This window comes from Vulpes lagopus, chromosome 4, assembly GCF_018345385.1.
Source record: "Vulpes lagopus strain Blue_001 chromosome 4, ASM1834538v1, whole genome shotgun sequence".
NCBI lineage: Eukaryota > Metazoa > Chordata > Mammalia > Carnivora > Canidae > Vulpes > Vulpes lagopus.
In genome coordinates this window covers 57522877-57546627 of record NC_054827.1, presented here as the reverse complement: position 1 = coordinate 57546627, position 23751 = coordinate 57522877, and the positions used below count along the sequence as shown (strand labels likewise).

Genomic DNA, 23751 nt, shown 5'->3' with positions numbered 1-23751 from the left:
AAAGAGGGATCCGAGGGGGGCCTGGGTGGCTCAGTCCGTTAAGCATCTGCCTTCAGCTCAGGTCATGATCTCAGGGCCCTGGAATTGAGCCCTGCGTCAGGCTCCCTGCTCAGTGGGGAGTCTGCTTCTCCCTCTCCCTCTCCCCTTTCATGCTCTCTCTGTCTTTTTCAAATAAATAAGTAAAATCTTTTAAAAAAAAAAAAGAGAAAGACAAGGAGAGGTCCAGTGAATAGGTCAATAACTGGGTGAACAGAATACTGTCCATTTTCCTTGCTTAAAAAGTTATCTTTAGGGAGTGGAAATCTTTAAAAAGATTTTCTGTATCAAACAAAAACTAAATCTAACATGTACATTATGTATATCCTGGGAGGAGGTTGTCTACCATTTCTAATATGTGCAGTTGTTTTATTGACTTATTGTAGTAAATATTAAACCTTGAAAAATCTGCTGTGATTATAGAGGAGCCGACTTTGGAGATGAATACCAATTTAAATTGGTTTCTCTGGCATTTATTAGCAATTCAATTTTACTCTGTGTAATTAATTATGGGATTATAAATAATTCAAATTAGGGAGGAAATATAGTCTTTAGGCAATCTCCAGATCATCAAACTACTTCTACATATGTCAACTTGTCTTAAGAGTCAAACACGCCTTTGTCTTATGACTTGAACTCGAACCAACAAAGTATTTTAAAAACATTGTTTTCTTTATAAAGATTCCCCCAGTGTTTCCCCCTTCTCATTTTTGGATACTTACTCTGAATGTTCACAAGATAAATTCTGGCACGAAGAATATAGAAACTTTTCATGGACTACAATCTGTATACTAGTCAATTAATCAAACCTTAATTTGAATTTGGAATGCATGCTGTAATATGTAGATCACAGTGATTTAAAGTGTTCAACGCATTAAAAGATGTTGGCTTTAATTTTCTTTGAATTTTGATTATCAGTAATATCTTTGGTTTAGAAATATTAGTCCTTTAACAAACTCGAGGATATATGCCAAGGGATCAAAAAACATTAAGTAAAAAAAAAAAAAAAACGTGAAGTCAAACATCAAATAAACTCTGACAACTTTACAGACTGCTTTTCACATATTGTTATGGAAAAATGAAGAGATTTTTGTTATATTCCTCTTATAATCTTGCTAAATGTTTTAAGTCCTATTTTCGGAAATCTTTGTGTTTTTTCTTTTAAGATTTTATTTTTTTAAGTAATCTCTACACCCAATGTGGGGCTCGAACTCATAACCCTAGGATCAAGAGTCACAGGCTCCACTGACTAAGCCAGCTAGGCATCCCCTGAAATCTGTGGTTTTAATGCTGTGCTTCATGAAGCCCTGGAGGATTCATAAAAATACTAACTGCCCACTGTTGAGGATGATGGGTAAAGGAAGCATGTAGGTGGTGGAGTACTCCACTGGTCCCTCCCTTTGCCTCAAGACTTTTTAAATCTTTTCATATTGGACTTTTAACTAAGATTTCATTTGAGCAAGTTACAGCTAGCTCAAAGGACATTTACATCTGTTTTAAATTTCAAGTAGAGGATAATTAAATATATACTGGTTTTCACAATGTCACTACCCCTAAATTCTTCCATGTACTTTAACATTATTTTTATTAAAATAAAATTAGCTCAATCTGAAAAGGCTATCAACATGTGATTCACTACATGACATTATATAAAAAGCAGAACTATGGAGATGGTAAAACAAAACAAAACAAAACAAAGGTTGGCAGGAATTGGGGTGAAAAGAGGGATGAACAGGTGCAGCACAGAGGATTTTTAGGGCAGAGAAACTGTTCTGTGCGATCCTACAATGGTGGATACATGTCATTATATATTTATCCAACCCCATAGAACGTACACTAAGAGTGACTCCTAATGCGGGCCATGGGCTTTGGATGATAATAACATGTCAGTATAGGTTCATCTGTTCTAACAAACGTGCCACTCTGGTGAAGGATGTTCATAGTTGGGAAGGCCGTGTTGGGAGGGAGGGGGTAAATAGGGACTCTTTGTATCTTCCACTCAGTTTTGCTGTGAGCCTAAAACCATTCTAAAAACACAGTATTAAAAATAAAATTAGTTAATTTGAATTATATGAAGTATACATCTACGCAATTAACTTCCTAGAATTTCTTCTATTTTCTAAAAGCTTGCCAATGAATGATGGGATCCATAGTTAAAAAAGAAAAGAAAAGGAGTGGGGGTGGGGGAGGGGAGAAAAAGAAAAAAGAAAAGAAACAAAAACAAAAAAAAGAAAGAAAAGCTAGAAATTCATGGAAAGTATGACTTTGCACTGCATCTCCAGAGGGGAAGACCCGCTGCGGAGTTAACGGGAGGTTCTAGTGACATCTCTGGTGATTTTATAGGGGACTGGGTGATGGTTGCAACTGATCAAAAAGGAAAGCTCAGCTGGTTTAAAGAGGAGACCTGGTTTGCAGTCATGATGGCCATGACTTAAGATGACAGGAAGACAGGCTCCTGGGATTGGAAGTATGTTCTTCATGAGGACAAAAAAGAATGGACTGGGCAGGAAGATCACTGGAGTGTGAAGAAATAGAGGAGGAAGACCTGAATAAAAACCACAAACCTGGTTTGTGCTGGAAAAAAGTCAGGTGACAGGAAGAGAAGCTTGGTACTTCTCAGGCAGAAGTGACGAGGACACTGGTTGGAGGCCACCTATGCACTATCACAAAGAGGGACTGCAGGAAGGGTCATGGCAAGAGTTTAAGGATGATTGGGAGTGTCATATGTATGTTTACACTCACTAAAATAATAACGTTGGCACACTGATGAGAGATCATCCATGTGGTGCTGTGCATCTTAATTTAGTGACAGTTTGGATGCGGAAGGAGCCTCGGTGTCCGTCAAAAGATGATGGATAAAGAAGCTGTGGTCTCTCTATACGATGGAATATTCCTCAGCCATTAGAAACGACAAACACCCACCATTTGCTTCGACGTGGATGGACCTGGAGGGTATGATGCTGAGTGAAATAAGTCAATCGGAGAAGGACACACATTATATGGTCTCATTCATTTAGGGAATATAAAAAATAGTGAAAGGGATTATAGGGGAAAGGAGAGAAAGAGTGGGAAATATCAGAGAGGGAGACAGAACATGAGAGACTCCTAACTGTGGGAAACGAACAAGAGGTGGTGGAAGGGGAGGTGGAAGGGGGGTGGGGGTGACTGGGTGACGGGCACTTGACGGGATGAGCACTGGGTGTTATGCTATATGTTATGCTATATGTTGGCAAATTGAACTCCAATCTTAAAAATTTAATAACAGTTTGGAATTGAATTCATTTCTGTTTCTCTTGCCTATTCTTTCTAGAAACTTGTTTTGGATCTCCCTATGAATCCCAATTTCCACATGTATTCTGTTTCTTTCTGATTAGAGAGGCATTGACAGCTGCCCTCTGTTTACCTTGGTCACTACTCTCATGCACAGTCCAGCTCCCGCACTTCCCGGAGGATGGGGCAAGGCTGCATTTCTTTCTTTTGTCTTTCTCAAGGAGATACGTGGTCCCGCGATGCTGTCTCTGCTACGTCTTCCCTTCCATCTTTAGCTCTTTGACCCATTGCACCACTTCCCCTTCCTCTCCGGAGGAAATGGAGCACACTCGTTAAAATCCTGGGGCCCAGCATTAGATTGCCTTCATTCATCCCCATTCCCTACTTATTAACTGTGTGGTCCTGGGCGAGTTCATCAACCTCTCTAAGCCTTGGCTTCCTTATTTCCAAGCTTGACCTAAAAATGGTGCGTACTTTAGAGGGCTGTTGTGAGGATCATCTGACGATCTGCAGATACAGTGCTCTGGGTGATGGTGAGCATTTGGGAAGACCCCAGGAAGTGCCCGCAGCCATCCACATGGAAATACCTTGGCTTGGGAGCAAGCACTGCTCGATGCACTAGTTTCCTGTGGCTGTGGTTAAAAAGGATCACAAACTGGGTGGCTTGAAACAACAGAAATTTATTTTCCAACAGTTCTTGAGGCTAGAAATCCAAAATCAAGCTGTCTCCGGGGTCTAGGGAAGAATCTCTCTGAAGGGTTTGGTGGACGATCTGATCCATGCCATTCTCTTAGCTTCTGAGGTCACTGGCAATCCTCAGCATTCTTTGGCTTATTGACGTGTCACTCCAGTCTCTGCCTCCAACCTTACCTGGTATTCTCCTTGTCTGTGTATCTTGACACATTTTTCTCTTCTTTGTGTGTGTCTCTCTGTGTCCCTTCTCTTCGTCTGATGAGGATACCACTCACCAGCCTAATGATCTCACCGTGATTTGACAACATCTGCAAGGACTTATGTTCGAATAAGGTTATGTTCACTGGTGCTGGGGTTAGGATTTGAACATACCTTTTTAGGGGACAAAATTCATCCCATAACACAAGGGAAGTGACTCTTGCACTGAACAGTGTCCTTCCTTCCTTCCTTCCTTCCTTCCTTCCTTCCTTCCTTCCTTCTTTCCTTCCTTCTTCCCTTCTTCCCTTCCTCTTTTGCTCAACTGTCCTCATACAGAATACTCCTCAAATTCCCTGACCTCATCGTCCATGTTCTAGTTTTCCAGCACTAGATATGATACCTCAGGTGTGGTATAGCTGATGCTGTAGAATCTTGTGATCTGGGCGTTTGACCAAGGTTATATCAAGAGTATTTAGTTTTGTTGTGTATTTTGGTGGCCACATCACACTGATGGCTCACATTGAGCTTAGGATAAATTTTCACAAGCTGATTTTTGCAACCTCTTTTTACTAACAACTCATAACCATCTCTCACGTTCCTTTGGCCTGTTTTTCTGTTTCTGAATGCAGTCTTAGGGGAGTTAACAGTGATGAACAGGGTCTGAAGTAGTCCTAGAATCAGAATGGATGCACATTCATGGGGAGAACTATGGGTAGTTTGAGTGGCTTCTAGACTTTACAGCCTAGCCCAAGCATCCTGGGGTAAACCAACAGTAGGGTGGACCTACTGTGGAAAATAACCCATCACTAGAAAAAAAACAAAACACAAAAACCAAGTTGTCATGTGCATGTTATTACATTCTCTATCCCACAGTGTCCTTGGAAGGTCCCTCAGGAGCCATCAGCATTCAGTCCCTGAGAAGCCATCAGTATCTTTGTAGAAGACTCAGAGGCAGCCTGTGCCCCTGAAAAGGAGGAGGGAATCTGGGGCAGTGGCCCTCCAGACGCCCTGGCCTGACCCTTCGAAAGGCTGCCACATTGGTGTCAGTGATGGGTTTCTCCCAACATTGATTTTGAATTAAGAGCGGGGCTGGGCCCAGGGAACATGAAACCAGGACATACGTTCAGAAATGGGACAGCTGCTCTTAACAAGCCAGACTGCCTACTTCCCATCACTGCTCTTTTCTCCCTCACCACATTTCTTCATTTATTTCCCATGCCTTCCTTTGCTTTTCAATACTCGTAATTTGCATTGACATGCATATTTAAAATGTAACAAGGATTAAAAGGGATTATTGTAATGCTTTCTATACTAGAAATAAACAGTATGGATAGTCTATAATGGGATAATTTGTATGTGGTTAATTGGGACTTGACAGGATCATTCCAAACCATTTTCTTGGGAGGGTTTTCTTTCTCTAGAAAGCATTTACAAGTTCTCTTTGATCTGAAAACAAACAGTCTATAGCCCACCCCTGTGTCCTAGTGTTACTTTGTATTTTCATCCAAGAATCCCCCTCCCCTTGAACAACATGGGGGTTAGAGGCGCTGACCTCTCCTGTCCACTTCCTCCCTGCCACCCAGAGTCAAAGATCCGCAAATAACCTTTAATTCCCCCAAACCTTAACTGCTAATACCCTACTGTTGCCTAGAAGCCTTACTGATAACATAAACAGTTCACTAACACATACTTTTTATAGGTGTTATGTATTCTCACAATAAAGTAAGCTGGCGAAAAGAAAATGTGTTAACAAAATCACAAGGAAGAGAAAATACATTTATAGGACTGTACTGTATTTATTGAAAAAAAATCTGAGTGTAAGTGGACCCGTGTGGTTCAGAGGGGGCATCACCTCGTACTGTCATTCTTACGCGTAGACCGCACAGTGGAAACTCACTGCGTAATTGGTGAAATGAATGAATGGAACACACGACTCCAGAAAGATATATTTCATAATTGACTATTGCATCAAGGGTCCTGGGAAACAGGGTAGTTTCCATGCAATGAAGCAAGCTGACCAAAATATCCCCAAATAATAATAACAAGAAGTAATGCCGCTCATTATTTTTCAGGCCTCGTCCTAGCTACGAAAGCTCACTGCTAATAGAGCTGGGGCTATCTAGATGACGTTTAACTGGCTATAAATAACGGATCAAGGCCAGATGCGGACAGGCCACCATGCAGGCTAAATGGCATCTGCCATAAAAACGAGGTATTACAATTGGAAATCCCATCACGCCCCTAATGTCCTCTTTACTTCATTAGATATTATGAAAATAAGAAAATGGCTAAACCCCTCATTATTCACTCATTTCTCTGCCTGTCAATTAAAATAAAAAAAAAAAAGAAAAGAAAGCACGATCAGTTTTGTGAAATTAAAATGCTGAAGGAATCGAGAAGGCATCTTAAATCTTTCAGCAGGAGGCACACCGTTAAAGGTGCCCACCCACCCTGCGTTTCTGGGGGCCAGCGGGAGGGTCTAGCACAGCCCCCGTACACAGCAGGGCCCCAGGCCTGGCTGAACGGCTGGATGTACCCAGGAATGTTTCTGAGTTGGAAAAATTCGCATCGACTGCAATACAATCATCCACTTGAAGGGGATCCAATCTCAGATAAGAACCAGCAAACAGTCCTCCCTGGTCAAGAGAGCCATACATCCAAGGAGGACCCTGCCTGTTCTCTGCACAGGCTGGAAGCTCTTGCTTTAGCAAGTGATGGAGGGCCAGGGAACGTGGCGTTGGCCATAAGATGACCGTTAAGGACGTTCGTTTTAAGTGGGTTGCAAGGCTATTCTTCTCCCAGTCAACCTTGACTCGACAGCAATATCTCCGAGAGAGAAAAAAAATGTCTTGCAGAGTGTTTTCAATGACTCCGATCGCAGCAGAAAGTAGATGTGTAAGTTTTCTATCACTGCCACAGCAAATTACCCCAAACTAAGCATCTTAAAGCAGCACAGGGCTGTTCCTTACAGTTCTGTAGACTAACATCCCAGCACGAGCGCGGCTGGACCGAAATCAAGGTGTCATCGGGGTTCAGTTTCTTTCTGGAGCTGCTGTGGGAAAATCCATTTCCCTGCCTTTTCCAGGCCCAGAGGATGTCCTCATTCTTGGCTCATGGACCCCCTCCCTTCCTTGCTCTGCAAAGGTAAATAACCTGGCCTCTCTCCGATCCTTCTTCCATCACCAGGGTTCCTTCTGACCGTTGCTGGGAAACATTCTCCATTTCTAAAGACTCCTGTGATGTGACTGGGCCCACCCTGATAATCCAGGATAATTTGCCATCTCAAGGGTTTTATCCTTAAGCACATCTGCAAAGCCCCTTCTGCTCTATAAGGCAACATGTTCACCAGTTCTGGAAATTAGGACCTGAACATCTTTGGGGACCATTATAGCGCCTGACACCCAGCATCTGCCTGCAGTGGAGGTACACCCTTCTCGGGGCTGGCAAAGGCAGGCGGACAAGTGTTACTAGCCACGCTCATCTCCTCTGATTTTCCCAACATCCTGTATTTCCACCTCAAGCATTTATTTTCTTGCATGTAGAGCGACTTATTTCATGCTAATATCAGGTATTTAATTAGCTGAGCACAATGAGCAGGCTTCCCTCTTGAAAGTGTATGGACAGGATATCAGCAGGCTCCTCTGAAGAATTAACTGTTGGGGCAGAAACTGTTAGTTTCCCCTTCCCCTTTGGCACGAGAACCCTCATTTTTAGGGACGCACATTCATGCCCTGTTAAAAGCCACATAACTCAGACATCTTTGTCGCTGTGGTATGTGAGGTCATTTTCAGAGGGAGAACTCCTGCTTTCTTCATCCCCTTCATATTCCACCTGGAACGTGAATGTGATGGCTGGAGCTCTAGAAGCGCTACTGGATGCTGAGGATGTGGTCAAACTCTAAGAATGTTGGAAGGAGCCTGGGCTTCTTTTACAAAAAAGAGAAATACGGTTTCGTCTTGCTTAAGGCTTATTTATTGATTTATTTTATTATGTGCAGCCCAGCTTAACTGGAAATCAGTGGCTCTCGACCCTGGCTACACACTTGAAATCTTGGAAGTCTGGATGAGTCCAGGATGGTCAGACCTGATCCCTAGAGATTCTGATTAAATTATTCTGAGGCGGGGCCTGACGGTCGGTAATTCCGAATGCTTCCTAGGTGATCCTAATTTCTATGAAGCCGGACAGTGATAATCAGTTATAAAGTCATAGGATGGGGGAGCATCAAGCTCAGGAGTTATTTTGGGAGGTTGCCACAATACTGCTCAGAGCTCAGGTTTAGAAGGGAGCTGGAGTAAGAGAGAAGCTGGAGGACGAGGGGCAGGCATTTGTGAAAGGCCCGGGAGAGGCGGTTGACACGGTAAGGGGTGTGATGGTGAGCTGTACGGGGAATGGCTTGGACCTTTCAGAGGGACACGGAGCAAACCAGCAGACAAATGGGCTGCATCGTGTGTGCCCCCCACCACGACCACGACCCAGTTGCAACATGCTTCAAAACTGCGTGCTCAGCACTTTGCTCTAAACTGAATAACGTGGCTTTTGATTTGATCCTTCTCTCATGATTGATTTTTAGGGAGAATGCAATTCCCCGCCCCAAGAAAATATAACGAACGGACCTCTGCCTTTCTAAAGCATGTTGGGCAGAGGGGATGGAAAATGAACTGTGTTTGCTCAGAAAGCGCTCTGGCATCTAGCTCTGTTTTGCTCAGGATGGCTAAATTTCTTCTGCTGGGGTCCATTTAGCATTCTGGTGGTGGGTTGCGTTTATCTCGGGAACCCATGGCACGCTCTGAACATCTGACAGGCTCACACCTCATGAATCCCTCTTCCTTTCCTGTCATCAATATTACTTAGGGGCAGTGGTCAAACCATATTGACACTCCGCTGACATCTTCTCTGGTGCCCAATTACCTTTCTGTCATGATACAATCCACGAGGTGACAGAAGATTCTATGCTGTGCCAAGCAAGCTGGCACCAAAATATCCCTGAGACAGAATATAATATATCATTTTTATGCATCCTCTGGAAACTTGGAGAGACATTTCCCTACCCCCGTTTGCCAAGGGGTCTTTCAACTCGCACGGATGCCTTGCATCTTGAGCTCTCCAGCACCCGCCTACATGAGCTGTGCGGATATTTCCTATTTCACATCCCAGGATGAATTCCTAATGAAAGAGCAGAAGCCCTCCTCGCCTTTGGCTCTGAGTCCTGACCCACATATTGAAAGTACTTACACTTCTAAATGAGCTTAGCAGCTAAACTTTGGAGGAATATCCCATTTAGCTGCAACTTCACCACGCGGGCAGTTGGACCAGGAGACTTCACAGAGGAAGCACGAGGACTAAAACACGGGGGGCCCTGGGACCTGTCTGCAATAGGCTCTGGTGTCACATTGGCAGAGACACACTGAAATCTGGGGCTAAATCGGTGTAAAAGAAATCATATCCTTTTTCTTCTTCTTTGGTTTTTCCAACAAAGCTTAACTTCACGAAGATGCCCTTCGTTAGATGAAAAGGTCACCTCCATTTATGTCTCTCAAAAGGAAATGTATCGATGACTACCCAGTTCAATATTTCATTTTACACACACACACACACACACACACACACACACACACACACTGGCAGTTATGTGAAGACTGGTTACTGTGTTGGTCAGTTTAGCGATGAGAAGCGTGCCCCTCGTGACTGAGAACCCTATGACTCATAATATCACATCCTCCAATAGGGCAAGAATCAGAGCACCGAGTATTGAGATCTGAAGGGATTGTTGTCCCAAGCAGGGTCCCAGGAGGATTAAAAGCACCCACATGCGTTTTACAGAATTCAGATCAATATGATAAAACATAGTATTTTGCATGTGGTTAGAAGGCTGAGGGCCTGGATGTTCTGTGTCTCTGTGCTAAATGGGAGAGAGACATCCTGCATATTTCCTATAAGCTCCTTCTAATCCCAGGGCTAATAGAATCAAGAACCAAGACGCTTTTGTTCCATTGCTGAAACGTATTCTTCTATCTGCTTTCTTAGGAAAACAGTATTTGTTGTTATGTAGTAGGAGGCCTGTGGGGGCTCTTACTTTTGCATTTTAGATTTTTTTTTTTGAAAGATCTATTTCTTTACTTAAAGAGAGAGTGGGGGGAGAGACAGAGGGAGAAGGAGAGAACATCAAGCAGACTTGCTGCCAAGCACAGAGCCCGATGCGGTGCTCGATCTCATGACCCTGAGATCATAACCTGAGCCCAAATCGACAGTCAGACGCTTAACCAACTAAGCTACCCAGGCGCCCATTGTTTTAGATTTTTAAGCTACTTCTAAAAATTTTAATTTAACAGGTTAACTGTGATCATGACAAAAACATTCCAAGGGTAAGTAAGATGTAGAAGGGGACAAAGACAAGACTTCCACAAGACCCCATATCCTTCATCCACAGTGTTAACTGTTATTAATAGTTTATTTTGTATGGTTTCCAGAACTTGTCTATGCATGTACAAGGGTTATGGCTGTATATGTATTTTTTGAAAAACAGACTCATATCGTACATATTATTCTTCCACTTTCTTTTTTCGTTTTCACCCTGGACATTTTCCTATGCAAGTGTTTGAGTATCTACTTCCTTCCTTCCTTCAACAGCCTAACATCAGTATACTTCTCTAAAATTCTATTAATGGAAATTTCTCTTTGGGTTTCTTTTGTTTTGATTACTACAAAAAATGGTAAATACAGCATCTCCATTTATTTGTATTTGTTTAAGAAAGGGAATGCCATATAGTAAAAAGCTCTGTCAAAGAATATGTGTTCAAGTTTTGACAGCACTTTCCAAATTGCCCTCAAAAAGTGGCTTCTTTGCCATATACTCTACGGTGTATATATTAAAAATTTGCTTTCTCTACATGCCTTGCTGTGTAATATTTAAGCATGAGTCTGTAGTTTGTCTGCTCTGGGTTTGACTCTTAGCTCTATCACTTACTATGTGACCTTGGGGAAGTAACTTCACTCCTCTGGGGTTTCGTTTCCTTTTTTTTTTTTTTAATTTTTATTTTTAAATTTTTATTTATTTATTTTTTTAATTTTTATTTTTTAAACACTTAAAAAAAGATTTTATTTATTTATTCATGAGAGATACATAGAGAGAGGCAGAGACAGAGGCAGAGGGAGAAGCAGGCTCCATGCAAGGAGCCTGATGTGGGACTTGATCTGGGGACCCCAGAATCACACCCTGAGCCAAAGGCAGACGCTCAACCATTGAGCCACCCAGGCATCCCTAATTTCCTTATTTGTAACATGAGGATAAAGTAGTGCCTTAATCATAGGGTCAATGCATCAAATGACATGATGCATTTAAGCTCTTGAAACAATGTCTGGCACATAATTAACATTCCTCAGTATTCACTATTATGATTTGAACAATGGCAAACCAAAATGCACATATAAATATTTCACTTTGAATAAGAGTAAACACGTTTCATGGAAAAATATTATTTAAAAAATTAGATGAGACTGTTTGTAAGCCACAAAAAATATAATATCTACTCTTCAAAATGTTATAAGGATTTAACAAGTTGTTTGGTAGTAAGCTAACTGAATCAAATGTTTCTGGTTTGAAAACATTGAAGAGGTTCTCTGCTACCTATGAAAAGTTGGTCATGGATTATTTCTGGCCCAATAAGAGAAGACCTATAGACAAGCCAGTTCCCTTCAGGGTCAATAGAATGAGACCCAAGTAGGCATGAGCCTGGCCTTTCTGAGCCTCAGATGCGAAATGCTCACTAATTGTAGCACAAAGACTGTGCTAATGGCTTTTCACTTTGCTTATTTCCCCTTCTGTATGTGCTCATCTTGGCCAGGACACAACCACCCAGAAATTCTACAAGTACAACAAGAGAAGGGCACTCAAACCATGACTGGCACGCCTTCGCTGGTAATTCCATTTTTGGAACTGCTAATTTCAGATGTGATGATTTATCTCATTGAGTCGGGCTGCACGAGACCAGGAATTACCCAGTGGTGGGCACTTAGCTGAGGCCAAGGCTCACTTAATTAGGATTCTGGCACGGTAGGTGGGAATATTTACCACTGCCATGAATAGTAAATCATAAATGTTAAATTACATTCAATTTCAGAAATAACTGTGCAAAACTTCTCACAGCATAGATAATCAGGCAATCATTGAGATGGTTATAGTTCTCACAGGCCATTGTTGTTTGTAGTAAGGCCCGCTCATGCACTGAGCTACTGTCTTGTTTATCCCAGCTCCATTTTTGTGTATTTTACTCTAGTAAATAAGAATAAATGCTTAATCTAAGTTCCAGAGTTCTTAAAAGAAAGAAAAAAAAGAGAGAATATAAAACATGTGGTCAATTTGTTTACTTTACGTTTAAGACTTAGATATAGCTAGCTAAACATTAAATTCGTAAATCATTAAAAAGATAAAAACAGTGTGAATAACCTTCCTTGATCATGATGTTATAGAAAAACACTGGACTGGAAGTTTGGAAATCTGGGTCCAAGTCTTCTCTCTGCTTCTCATTTCTAATATAATTTGTGGAAAGTAATTTAAACTTTCCTGGGCCCCAATTTACGCAACCATAATTTAAGAAATTGTTAACAATTTTAGCTAGGGTCCCATTCAACATTCAAATAGTAAAAAATAATCTGCCTTACTGTAATTTTAAACATTCGTTTATGATTGCACTTTACCAAGTCTCTGCATGAACTGGGAAGGGCTGGCTGGCTGTATTTTGCTGATATGGGAATGTAGAGGAGCCGGATGTCCTGACTTAGGTCACACACGGACGAAAAGAGTGTAGTAGAGATTTGTCCCCACATGAGCCTCGCTGCACTTCAATCAGATGATTCACAGTGATTGAGGGAAGATTATTGGAAAGAGTAACTTTCTTAGCTGGACATGGAGTCTGAAAGCATGAGATTCAGTAGAACATTTACTTGCACTGTTACATCACAGCAAGTGCGCTTTCACATATGTGACTTCCACTTGGATTCATGGGTGAAGTTTTCCTTTTCCTGAATCTCTTAGCTCTCCCCTGTGGAAGGACAAAAAGATCTGGATCCTCATGATCATGGGAGCACACACTCTAGGTTGCCTGGACAGTGAACCAGCTGAGAAGGGCTTCCCCTTCTAGACAGGGATGTCGCACCCAAAGTCAGCTTCCTACTGGGGCCGTGGCTCCTCCCTGTTATGGGGGAAAAGAGAACCTCTGGACAATGCCTGTAAGCAGCTTGTCCCTTTGTGCAGTCTGCCTGGTGCCCTAAGAGTCTGAATTGCCCCCACCAACAAAGTTGCTCTCATTCTTGCCCTATAGGAAGCAAGAGGACCCAGGAAGGGGTTCCTTGGAACGTAGACCCTTGCTGTGTTCAGCACAACAGCCTGGCTCTTGTATCTCTTTCTGAGGTTAGGAGACCAGCAACATTCTCCTCGGATGATACCTCATGGAAGTCTCTCCAATAAAGCCTATCTATAACCCTGCCATGTGGTGCTGTAGACTCTGACTTGAGGTCTGCTGCAGGTCCAGAGCATGTGAAGGGATTGACTTTCCACCATCTGTTTTCATTTCTAAAGATCCATTTGGAGTCATTAAGCCTTGTACTGAAATTTATATAATTAAGAATTGCAGATAGCTATGTATCCCTTACCGTACAATTGACAGAATGCGTTCATAATCTATATTCCATTCACACTCACATAGGTCTGCCATTCAAGATTTATTTTGATTACACAGTTTCAGAGTGGTTCAAAGTCTCCTCAAAAGTGGCCATTTTTAAAGCATCCACATAGCAGGCCCTTTGCCAGGGGCTGGCGCGTTCAAAGACCAGTAAGACTTCACCGAAGGCTTTCTTTCTTGTGCTCAACAGGGATGATCATCTTAATAGCTATTTATTGTAAACGTATTCATTTTGCCTTTCAGTTTGCTCAAAATATAGTGCCTCTATTAGGGGACATTAGACAAACTTCACAGAAGCGAGGCACGGAGGGTGTCTTAGCTGCTATTAAGCCAGGAGGGGACTACACATCAGCTACGCCGGGGGCCCGGAGAAATGGTGAACAGTTATGCTCCAGCCATGTCTTGCCAGGGCAGCGTGTCTGTGAGTACAGCTGAATAGATCTGTTTGCAATGAGTCTTCTCATCCGTGATCTGAATTCAGGTATGTTCTTTGAAATGATTTCAGGTGCAAATACATTTCTCTGAAATCTCTATTTCTTATCAGTAATCCCATTAATGGTGCCCTCTGGATTTCAACATGATATTATGCAGGCATCTCTAGCTTAATACTTTTCAAAGCTAAACTCATCTTCTACTTGCTCAGACCTTTATTCCTTAGCCTGATGCATAGCTTTGCTTCCACTCCATTTTAAGGTCTGGGGAGCCTACCCGGACTCATCCCTTTCTTCTCATATAGGCCAGCTATCAGTGTAGATACCACTTCCTGAACATCTCATACGTTTTCCTCCTTCTTTGTGGCTGTGCTTTCCTTCACCTTCAGCCCTCAATTCCCTTCTAGGACTGTTGTGACATCCTCCTCCTCGCTTCCTGCCTCCTCCATCAAGCCTATCTCCACAGGGTTCATTGCTGATAAATCCAAACTCCCACACCCCCTGAAAAGAACGGAAGCCCCAATGTCATACTACCCACACGCTTAGCATTATTGCAGCTCCTCCCTTCTCCACATCACATTCCAAATCCACAGCACCGATGGTTCCCCAAACTGGCCATGCTTGTGTCATGTTTCTCCTCCAAGGCGATTTTGCAAGGAAGAGTGTGCCCACCAACTCTCACTTCTCTTCCAAGCATTCTTCTCCCTCTGAGGACCTTACTAACCTTTCTTCTTCTCCCTCAGTTAGACTTAAATTTTTTTCCACTGGTTTTGTTGTATCGTGCAATGCCTTCATCAGACCACTGATTGTGTTATGCTATTTCTCTGGGTTCCTTCCCTCAATTAGTTTTTGAGCTCTTTCAGGACAAATGTATGTTCTATTTACCATTGTATCCCTAGAATTTAGCATGATGTCTGACAAAAATGACTTTCACTTGAATGTATGCACTAGATTTTTCTTTCCCTGAATGCTCAGCTGTCCTCTGTGGTTGGATGAACACTCTGCGTTGCTAGACAATGAACCATCTGCGATCATGCTCTCACTTCTCCTACTTGGAGAGAATGCACTCAAAGTCAGCTTCTTGAAGGGATGGGGAGTCAACATTAAAGAGACAAATGAATCTGAGTTTATGGAACTTGCTTAAGGTCATACAACCAGTAAGAAGTGACAACAAGAACATAAATCAAGGCAGAGATTCTTGTTCTTGTCATTCACTGTTTTATCCCCTGTACTTAGAAGAGTCCCTGGCACATAAGAGTTCAATCAATTTCTGTTGAGTTAATGAGTGAATGAATGAATGGATGAAAAGTTAATTTCAGAGCCCTCCCTTTGGCTTCCACTCTCCTGACTTCCAATCTTGATAGAGTGTATGAATGGGTGCAGAGACATTTTTCAAACAAATAAAATTAAAAACAGAATATTATGATTTTCTCTTTGCAGTAAACCACAATGAAAGAATAATGGTAGCTATTTCCATGTGCCTGCACACATATGCACAATTCTAAAACATTGAAATATAGAGCCTTAGTAATTCATTTCATTTACTAAAAGAAAAATGGCTTTTGAAAAATAGGTAGCCACCCTCCTTAGGAATCATATATATAACTTTACGTTCAGAATTAGTTTTCAGTTAACTGGTAGAATGAACTGGTCTGGTAAACTGTCCTTCTAAATAGCGTGAAACAGAGGCCGACTGAAGTAAACTGGAGTTGTTCTGGAGGAAATTCAGAGCCAGAGCCCTGCTCTCTGCTGCTGTCCAGAGGCAGGAGTGGAACGCAGTGGGGCCCTCCATATTTCTGCAATTGGGAGAAGCAGGTGCAATGTATGCTTCTGGGGAGAGCCCAACTTTGGTTTATAGTCTTCCACCGAAACGTTTGGGGGCTCTCTTTTTCACGCTGAATGACAGCTGATTTTATCTGTATCTATTACTGACATAGACCCTTCCATTCATTGTGAAGCCGAACAAAAGCCAGTAGACGGATGAAAGAAACCCAAAATAGATCTTTCTTGAGCTGATCAGTATCAGAATTATAAACAGTTCCAGGCATGGAGGAGAAGTACATTGGCAAGCCCTGTTGCCAAAGATAGAGTAAAGAATGACTTTTTCCTTTCCTTTCCTCTCTCCCCTTCTTTTTTTTCTTGTACAGCTACTCAAAGGAAACGTTGCAGGAGGTGGAAGCGCTCAGGGAAGGAGATTGTTTACTACAGAGGCTCCCACATGCCTGCACTGGGGCTCTTGGTCCACGGTCATTCCCTCTGTTGTTACAAAACATGTTTTATAGTGCGAATCACCTTCTACTATATGGCTCATTATTCTTCTCTCTGAATAAAATAGGAACACATCAGTTATGTGTCTGTTTATTTCTAAATGCACACCCTTGTAATACTGACCTCTTTCTGCTTTTATATTCTTCAGTTTGTTCCTGACATTTGTCAACTGGGTCAGCTCCCAGACACCGCTAACCCATTGTCTTACTATTTCAGCAATTTTCAAATGTTCTCTTCTAGCAAATGAGTCTGACCTAAAGGCACACTGGGAGGGGAACTTGCACTCACCACTGCTTGTAGTCTGCATCACAGTTACAGTAGTACTTGGGATCTGTGCAGTTCCGCTCAATGCCACAGGCGCACTTCTGAATCCCGGGCCCGGAGCCACCCCAGTAGTAGTGCTTCTCGTTGGCTTTGCCAACCCACCAGGTGTAAGGGCTTCCATCTACGAGAAAGGGGAAAGACACAATGAGGTAGACTAGGCTTGACCACATTGATGTCATCCATACACTCTTGTCCCCAGAGGCAACATCACTCTCCAGTAGGCTGAACTTCACTTTGCCCTCTTACAAACTACATGTTTTTCAATAATAGGAATATTTAATAAAAAAATATTACAACGGGGAATGGTAAGCTCAAGTCTTCCCACCAGGATAGGTACCTCTTTCCTTGGAAGAAGCTTTGACATTCGAGTTTCAGTAACTTAGGTATCTACTCGGTAGATGGCCTGGCCAGCTGGGGACATCCACGATGAAGGCATATAGATGGTGCACTGATTCTGTAAATTACAACTAAGTTCATGGCTAGCTGTGCTTTTCCATGAAGTGATAATCTGGGGGATCATAAACTATCAGAGCCAAATGACCCTCATTGTGTCTTAGTCTGATTTCCTTATTTTACAGGTAAGGAAACTGAGGTCTAGAAAGCTAAAAGAATTCTTTCAATCACACCCCAAATTTGCTCCCAAACCAGAAGTTCAACACTGTATCTCATGAGACATCATAAAATGTTCTTATATAATACACTTGCCTTTATTATTTGGCCTAATATTCGCTCGTGTATTCACTCATTCAACCAGCCAATCATCAGATATCACTTGAATTTCCATTGTATGTCAAATATTATAAGAAACTCAGCAGGGTGATGGAGGAAAATGATACAGATTGAGCTTAATAAGATTTATGACACACAGGAGCCTGAGTGAGGGAAAGGAGGTCATGAAGGAAACTTTCTCACAGGAGGTAAAATATTTGAGTTATGTGTCAAAGGCTGAATGGGCATTACCCAGGTGAGTAGGAATGTAGGAGAGCTAAAGGTCTGTAGGCAGAGGGAGCAGAATGTAAAAGTCAGAGAGGTAAAGTTCTATATGGAAAACATATGTAGGAGTATAGAGGCAGAATATGGTAAAATCAGTCTGAAGAGGTATGTTTGAAAGAAAGGGTAGCAGGAGTAGGTAGTAATTAATCATAGATGAGGGCATCACAGAAAAAAAGTCTTTGTCCAAGTGAGAAATTACTTTGCACTGGTTTATTTTTGTTTTCCAGTGTTTATATCCTCCCAACATGAAGAGATGGAACTTCATCCTATAAGTAATGTGAACCAATTAAATGATTTCACAGAGGGAATTATCAAATTTGTATTTTAAAGATTTACACAGTAAGATGAAAGATTTTTGGGGGATGAAGTCAGGGAAGCAAGATGTGATGCTCCTATGTTAATACAGAATGAAATAATAAATTGGCAGTGGTAATGGAAAGGAAAAAAAAAACTAGAAAGAAATTAATGAGGTATAATTGGTGTAGGATTGCTGAGATTAGGGTGGGAGAGAAGGTAGGAAGAAGGTGTTATGGAGTAAACCCAGGCTTCTGGCTTGGGTGATGTGTTAAACCAAGGCAGATAACCGGGTAGGTAGGAAGATAAGAAGTTTAGGGAATGTTGAAGAAAAGATGGTGAATTTGATATCTAAAATAGGCAATTGGCCATAGAAGTCTGGGTCTTAGGAACATTCTTTGGGCCGAAAATCCCATTTTAGGAACCATGAAGGTAAATGAGAAAATATTGATAGCAGAAGAGATGCCATTGGACTCTCTTGGATTACAAGAGCATTTGGAGAAGTAAAAGAGAGGCAGATGGCCATCATGGAGGCCAAGAGAGGGAGTAGTCAGAGAGGGTGGAGGAAAATATGAAGAAAGCTTCCAAAAGACAGCGTATTCAGAATTGCCAGATTTCATAGTGAAGTCCATGAAGATGAGAATCTCAACTTTTAATTTGACATCTAGAAGGTCACAGGAGATTGAAATCAGTTGCAGGTGAATGATGACAAGAAAAAGCCAGGTAACAGCAGGTAGGGGAGGGAATGAAAAGGGAGAAGGGGAGGTCCTAGGAACAGCTTCTCTTGCAGGAAGCTGGGAAGGAGTAGAATCTTTTGGGGTGGTGCCATGTAGGAAGGCAAGAAGGCAAGTCAATTAGAATCTTTGGGTCTACAGCTAGAATTCCATTATAAGAATTCACCCACACTTTTGGGATGTTAAATACACACTTGTCCTAGTATCTGTGCAAGTTCTCAGAAATAAAAATGAGGCAAGAACCATACTGGAATTGCATGAAAACTGCTGCAGTACTGCCTTAGATACACTGATAGTTTTTTTTTAAGATAGACTATTTTTATTATTGAAGTATAGTTGACATTCGATGTTATATTAGTTTCAGGTGTACAACATAGCAATTCAACAATTCTATTCCTCAGTGCTCATCATAGTAAGTGCAGTCCCATCTGTCAGCATACAACATTGCTACGATATTATTAACTGTATTCCCTCCGCTGTACTTTCCATCTTCATGGCTTATTTATTTTATAACTGGAAGTTTGTACCTCTCCATCCCTTTCACCTAGTCCAACCATCTCCTACTCCCTTCCTTTCTGGCAACCACCAGTATGTTCTTTGGATTTATGACTCTGTTTTTTTGTTTGTTCATTTGTTTTGTTTTTTATATTCACACATAAATGAAATCATATGCTATTTGTCTTTCTCTGACTTGTTTTGTTTAGCATAAGATCCTTTAGGTCTATCCATGTTGATGTAATGGCAAGATCTCATTATTATTTTTTATGGCTGAGTAATATTCCATTACACACATGCACGCAAACACACACACACACACACCATCTTCTTTATCCATTCATCAGTTGATGGATACTTGTGTTGCTTCCATATCTTAGCTTTTATGAATAATGCTGCAATAAACACAGGGGTGCATGTATCTTTTCAAGTTAGTATTTTTGTTTTCTTTGTGTAAATATCCCATAGTGGAATACTGGATCATATGGTATTTCTATTTTTTAAAATTTTATTTATTTATTCATGAAAGACACAGAAAGGGAGAAAGAGAGAAAGAGGCAGAGACACAGGCAGAGGGAGAAGCAGGGTCCATGCAGGAAGCCTGATGTGGGACTCGATCCTGGGACTCCAGGATCATGCCCTGGGCTGAAGGCAGGCACCAAACTGCTGAGCCACCCAGGGATCCCTGGTATTTCTATTTTTAATTTTTAAAGGAACCTCTGTACTGTTTTCCACAGTGGTTACACTAATTTATATTCCCACCAACAATATACGAGTGTTTCCTTTTCTTTACATCCTTGCCACCACTTGTTATTTTTTCCTTTTTGATAATGGCCATTTGACTGGCATGAAGTGATATCTCCTTGTGGTTTGATTTGCATTTCCCTGATGATGATGATGATGATGATGAGTCATGCTGAGCTTCTTTTCATGTGTTTGTTGGCCATCTGTGTGTCTTCTTCAGAAAAATGTATCATTCCCATCCTCTGCCCATTTTTAATCAGATTATTTGTGTTTTTTTTGGGGGGGGGGGTGCTAAGTTGTACAAATTGTATATTTTGGATATTAATGCCTATTGAACATATCATTTGTACATATCTTCTCCCAGCCAATAGATTGTCTTTTCATTTTGTTGATGGTTTCCTTTGCTGTGCAAAAGCTTTTTATTTTGGTGTGGTCCCCATAGTTTATTATTGCTTTTATTTCTCTTGCCTGAAGAGACATATCCTTAAATATGTCACTACGGCTGATATTCTAGAGATTACTGGCTATGTTTTCTATTAGTAATTTTAAGGATTCATGTCTTACATTTAGGTCTTTAGTCCATTTTATTTTTATGTTTGGTGTAAAAAAATAATCTAGTTTCACTATTTTGCATGTAGCTGTCCAATTCTTCCAACAACTTTTATTGAAGAGACTGTCTTTTCCTCATTGTATATTCTTGCCTTCTATGTGGTAGATTAATTGAATATATAAGAGTGGGTTTATTTCTGGGCTCTCTATTCTGTTCCATTGATCTGTGTCTTGTGTGTGTGTGTGTGTGTGTGTGTGTGTGGTGTGTGTGCGCGTGTTTGCAATACTATCACACTGTTTTGATTACTACAGCTTTCTAACATATGTTAAAATTTGGGATTGTGATACCTTCAGTTTTGTTCTTCTTTCTCAAGATTGCTTTGGCTATTTGGGGTCTTCTGTGGCTCCATACAAATTTTAGGATTATTTGTTTTAGTGGTGTGAAAAATGCTGCTGGTTTTTTGAGAGAGATTGCACTGAATTTGTAAATTGCTTTGGGTAACAAGAACATTAATTCTTCTAATCCATGAGCATGGTATATCTTCCCATTTGCTTGAGTTGTCTTCAGTATCTTTTATTAATAATGTCTTACAGCTTTCAGAGTATCAGTCTTTCACCTCCTTGGTTAGTTTTGTTGCTAGATATATTAGGCTTTTTGGTGAAATTGTGCATGGGATTGCTTTTGGAATGGGCAGTTTAGAGTCACAAAACCCTCCTGGGAGGTTCAGGCTTGATACAATAAATGAGCAGACTTTGAACTTAGAAAAGAGTTAGTCACATCTCTAGATTTTCCAGTTGTGTTGACTTAATTTGGAAAAGTTATTTTTTTTCCCTTTGCAGGATCATTTATGGTAGAAGAATTTTAAAAAATATATTTGATTTGATATGGTAAACAGTAGAAAGGGGAATTTCAGTATCCTGTTCTGAAGGGAGGAAAATCCAGCTCTTTGAAATAAGGATCCGCTCTGAAACCCTATCTTTTGCCTATCTGGGCCATGTTCCAGAATAAAGGGAGCTGTATTTGCTTTCTATTCTCAAGGTGTTTTTGTTTATTTGTTTGCTCGTTTATTTGCTCCTTCCTTCTCTTTCCATCTCAGAGTAAACTGAGATGCTTTCTAGAATTGGAGCCATGACCAAAAATAAACTCCTGTTTTCTTTTGATGCAGTCAAGAGTTTCAAAAAAACAAGGCTTGAAAAATTCCATTTATGGAAACTATAAAATCTGAGCCAGGCCATCTGGCCAATAAGTTGAACAAAGTCTCTGTTGATTCTATCACTAGGCCACGTTATAGGAAGAGGGCAAAGGTGGACAGCACCATGCTGAACTTGCAAATGCCCCTGGGGCCTTCCAGACCACAACTTGACCCTAAAAATGTAGAAACATGACCTAGACTGGTTATCACATCTATTTATCACACTGCATCTCTTCAAGGTGACTTAAGGCTAAATTCTTTCCCTCAAAGGAAACTTTGGTTACTATCATTGTTTTGGAAACTAGGAGATACTAACATACTTGGTGGAGAGGAGGAAACAAACCAGACATATGCAGAACTGAGAGTTAACAGAATGTCTAGCAGGAAAGTCCCTTGTTCTTTCTGTCATTCAAACAGCCTCTAGAAGAGTATACACCTCAAACCTTAGCTCAGTTTCAAATTACTTCTTTAAGCAACCAAGAGAAACAATCTAACATTGTTATATTTTCATTATAGACAGTGATGGTAAATTGCATGAATGAGAGCAGTTGAATGTGTCTCAATATTCTTTATAAAAATCAGAACGATGTCAGTAAAAGGAGCAAGGGAATTATCAGACTCTCCTTTAGCATGTGACTTAGAGAAATGTGTGGACAAGGGAGCCCGTTGGCTCCTAACAGCACCTGCAGGGAGTATGAAGAAGCCCCCAGAGAGGAAGCTTCTTTGTCATGTTGCTTGGGTAGTAGGTGTTCCAGCAGGAGGCCTAAACTCAGTGTGGGATCTAACCTCTGAACCAATCCTACATGGCAAACCCTCAGTTCCTATAGGGAGGGACTCTTATTAGATACCAGGGTGGGATCCAGCACGATGATCTGCAGTGACATTTCCTCCTTTCAGTATAAGGAGGTGACACGCTAGTGACCAGGTAAGAGTGGCTGAAATTCCCAGTTCTTCCCCCATCCCTCACCTTTGACTCAAGTCATATATAGCCCATATGGCTGCTGCTCCCAGTTAAGAGGACGCCAGATCGAAATTCTTTTGTTCTTCCAAAGAAAATATGTTAAGCCCAGTACAAAATGTTTAACTTTTCCCATCTGCCAGGAACAAAAGAATGCCAGTAAGAAACACATATTCTAGGGAAGAAAGCAAATTGCACCCTTTTGTTATTAGCATTGGCACATTTGGTTAAATCAAATTACTGTAACTAAAATAAATTATTAATTTGGCATATATTTTATATTCAGCAAGAAAATGGTTCAATTTGCATTGAATGAAGAATTGCCTTATTCCAGTGCTATGCTAATGAAGTGCTCCACTTTGCTTTACAAATCATTATTTACCTGTTAATTGGCTCTGGGGAAAAGCAGTTAAAGGTGATAAAAATGGAAAGACTTTCAAAAGACAAGAGGAAGGAGTGGTTAGAAGAGAAATAATTTAGTTATCCCGGGCCAAGGGCTCAAGAACTTCTGTTACCTCAAAATCTGAAGATTTCTGTTCATTATATTCAGTAGGTGTAACCACTGGGACCAGATTATTAATGATAAGTCATACTCAAAGTTGACTAGAAGCTAAATTATCAGAGCAAGGCGCATTGTATTAGAACCATCAGATACTGATCAAATTAAAAACAATCACTACACTGTTTGTACTCAAGATCAAGTTTCATTAGGCTGAAGGGTTTATTAGTGTTTGGGGGACTGACTGGCAAAGGAGGAAGGGAAAGAGGCTACCTGTTTTTCAGGACTTGAAGAAACTGAGAGAACTTCCACTTTCCCCACTAACAAGTCGAGAGAGACCCAAGGACAAGCACATGGGGACCTCTTGATGAGAATATGGTACACCTGTGTGATTT

General features: G+C 41.2%; 1 protein-coding gene across 1 annotated transcript in view; it reads right to left on the bottom strand.

The window, feature by feature from the left end:
- Window positions 1-23751, bottom strand: part of CNTNAP2 (contactin associated protein 2) — a 1951553-nt gene that overhangs the window by 410615 nt on the left and 1517187 nt on the right. The window contains exon 14 of the mRNA XM_041753355.1: window positions 16862-17018. Within this exon, the coding sequence (XP_041609289.1) occupies window positions 16862-17018 (157 nt within the window). The remainder of the gene's footprint in view (window positions 1-16861; window positions 17019-23751) is intronic.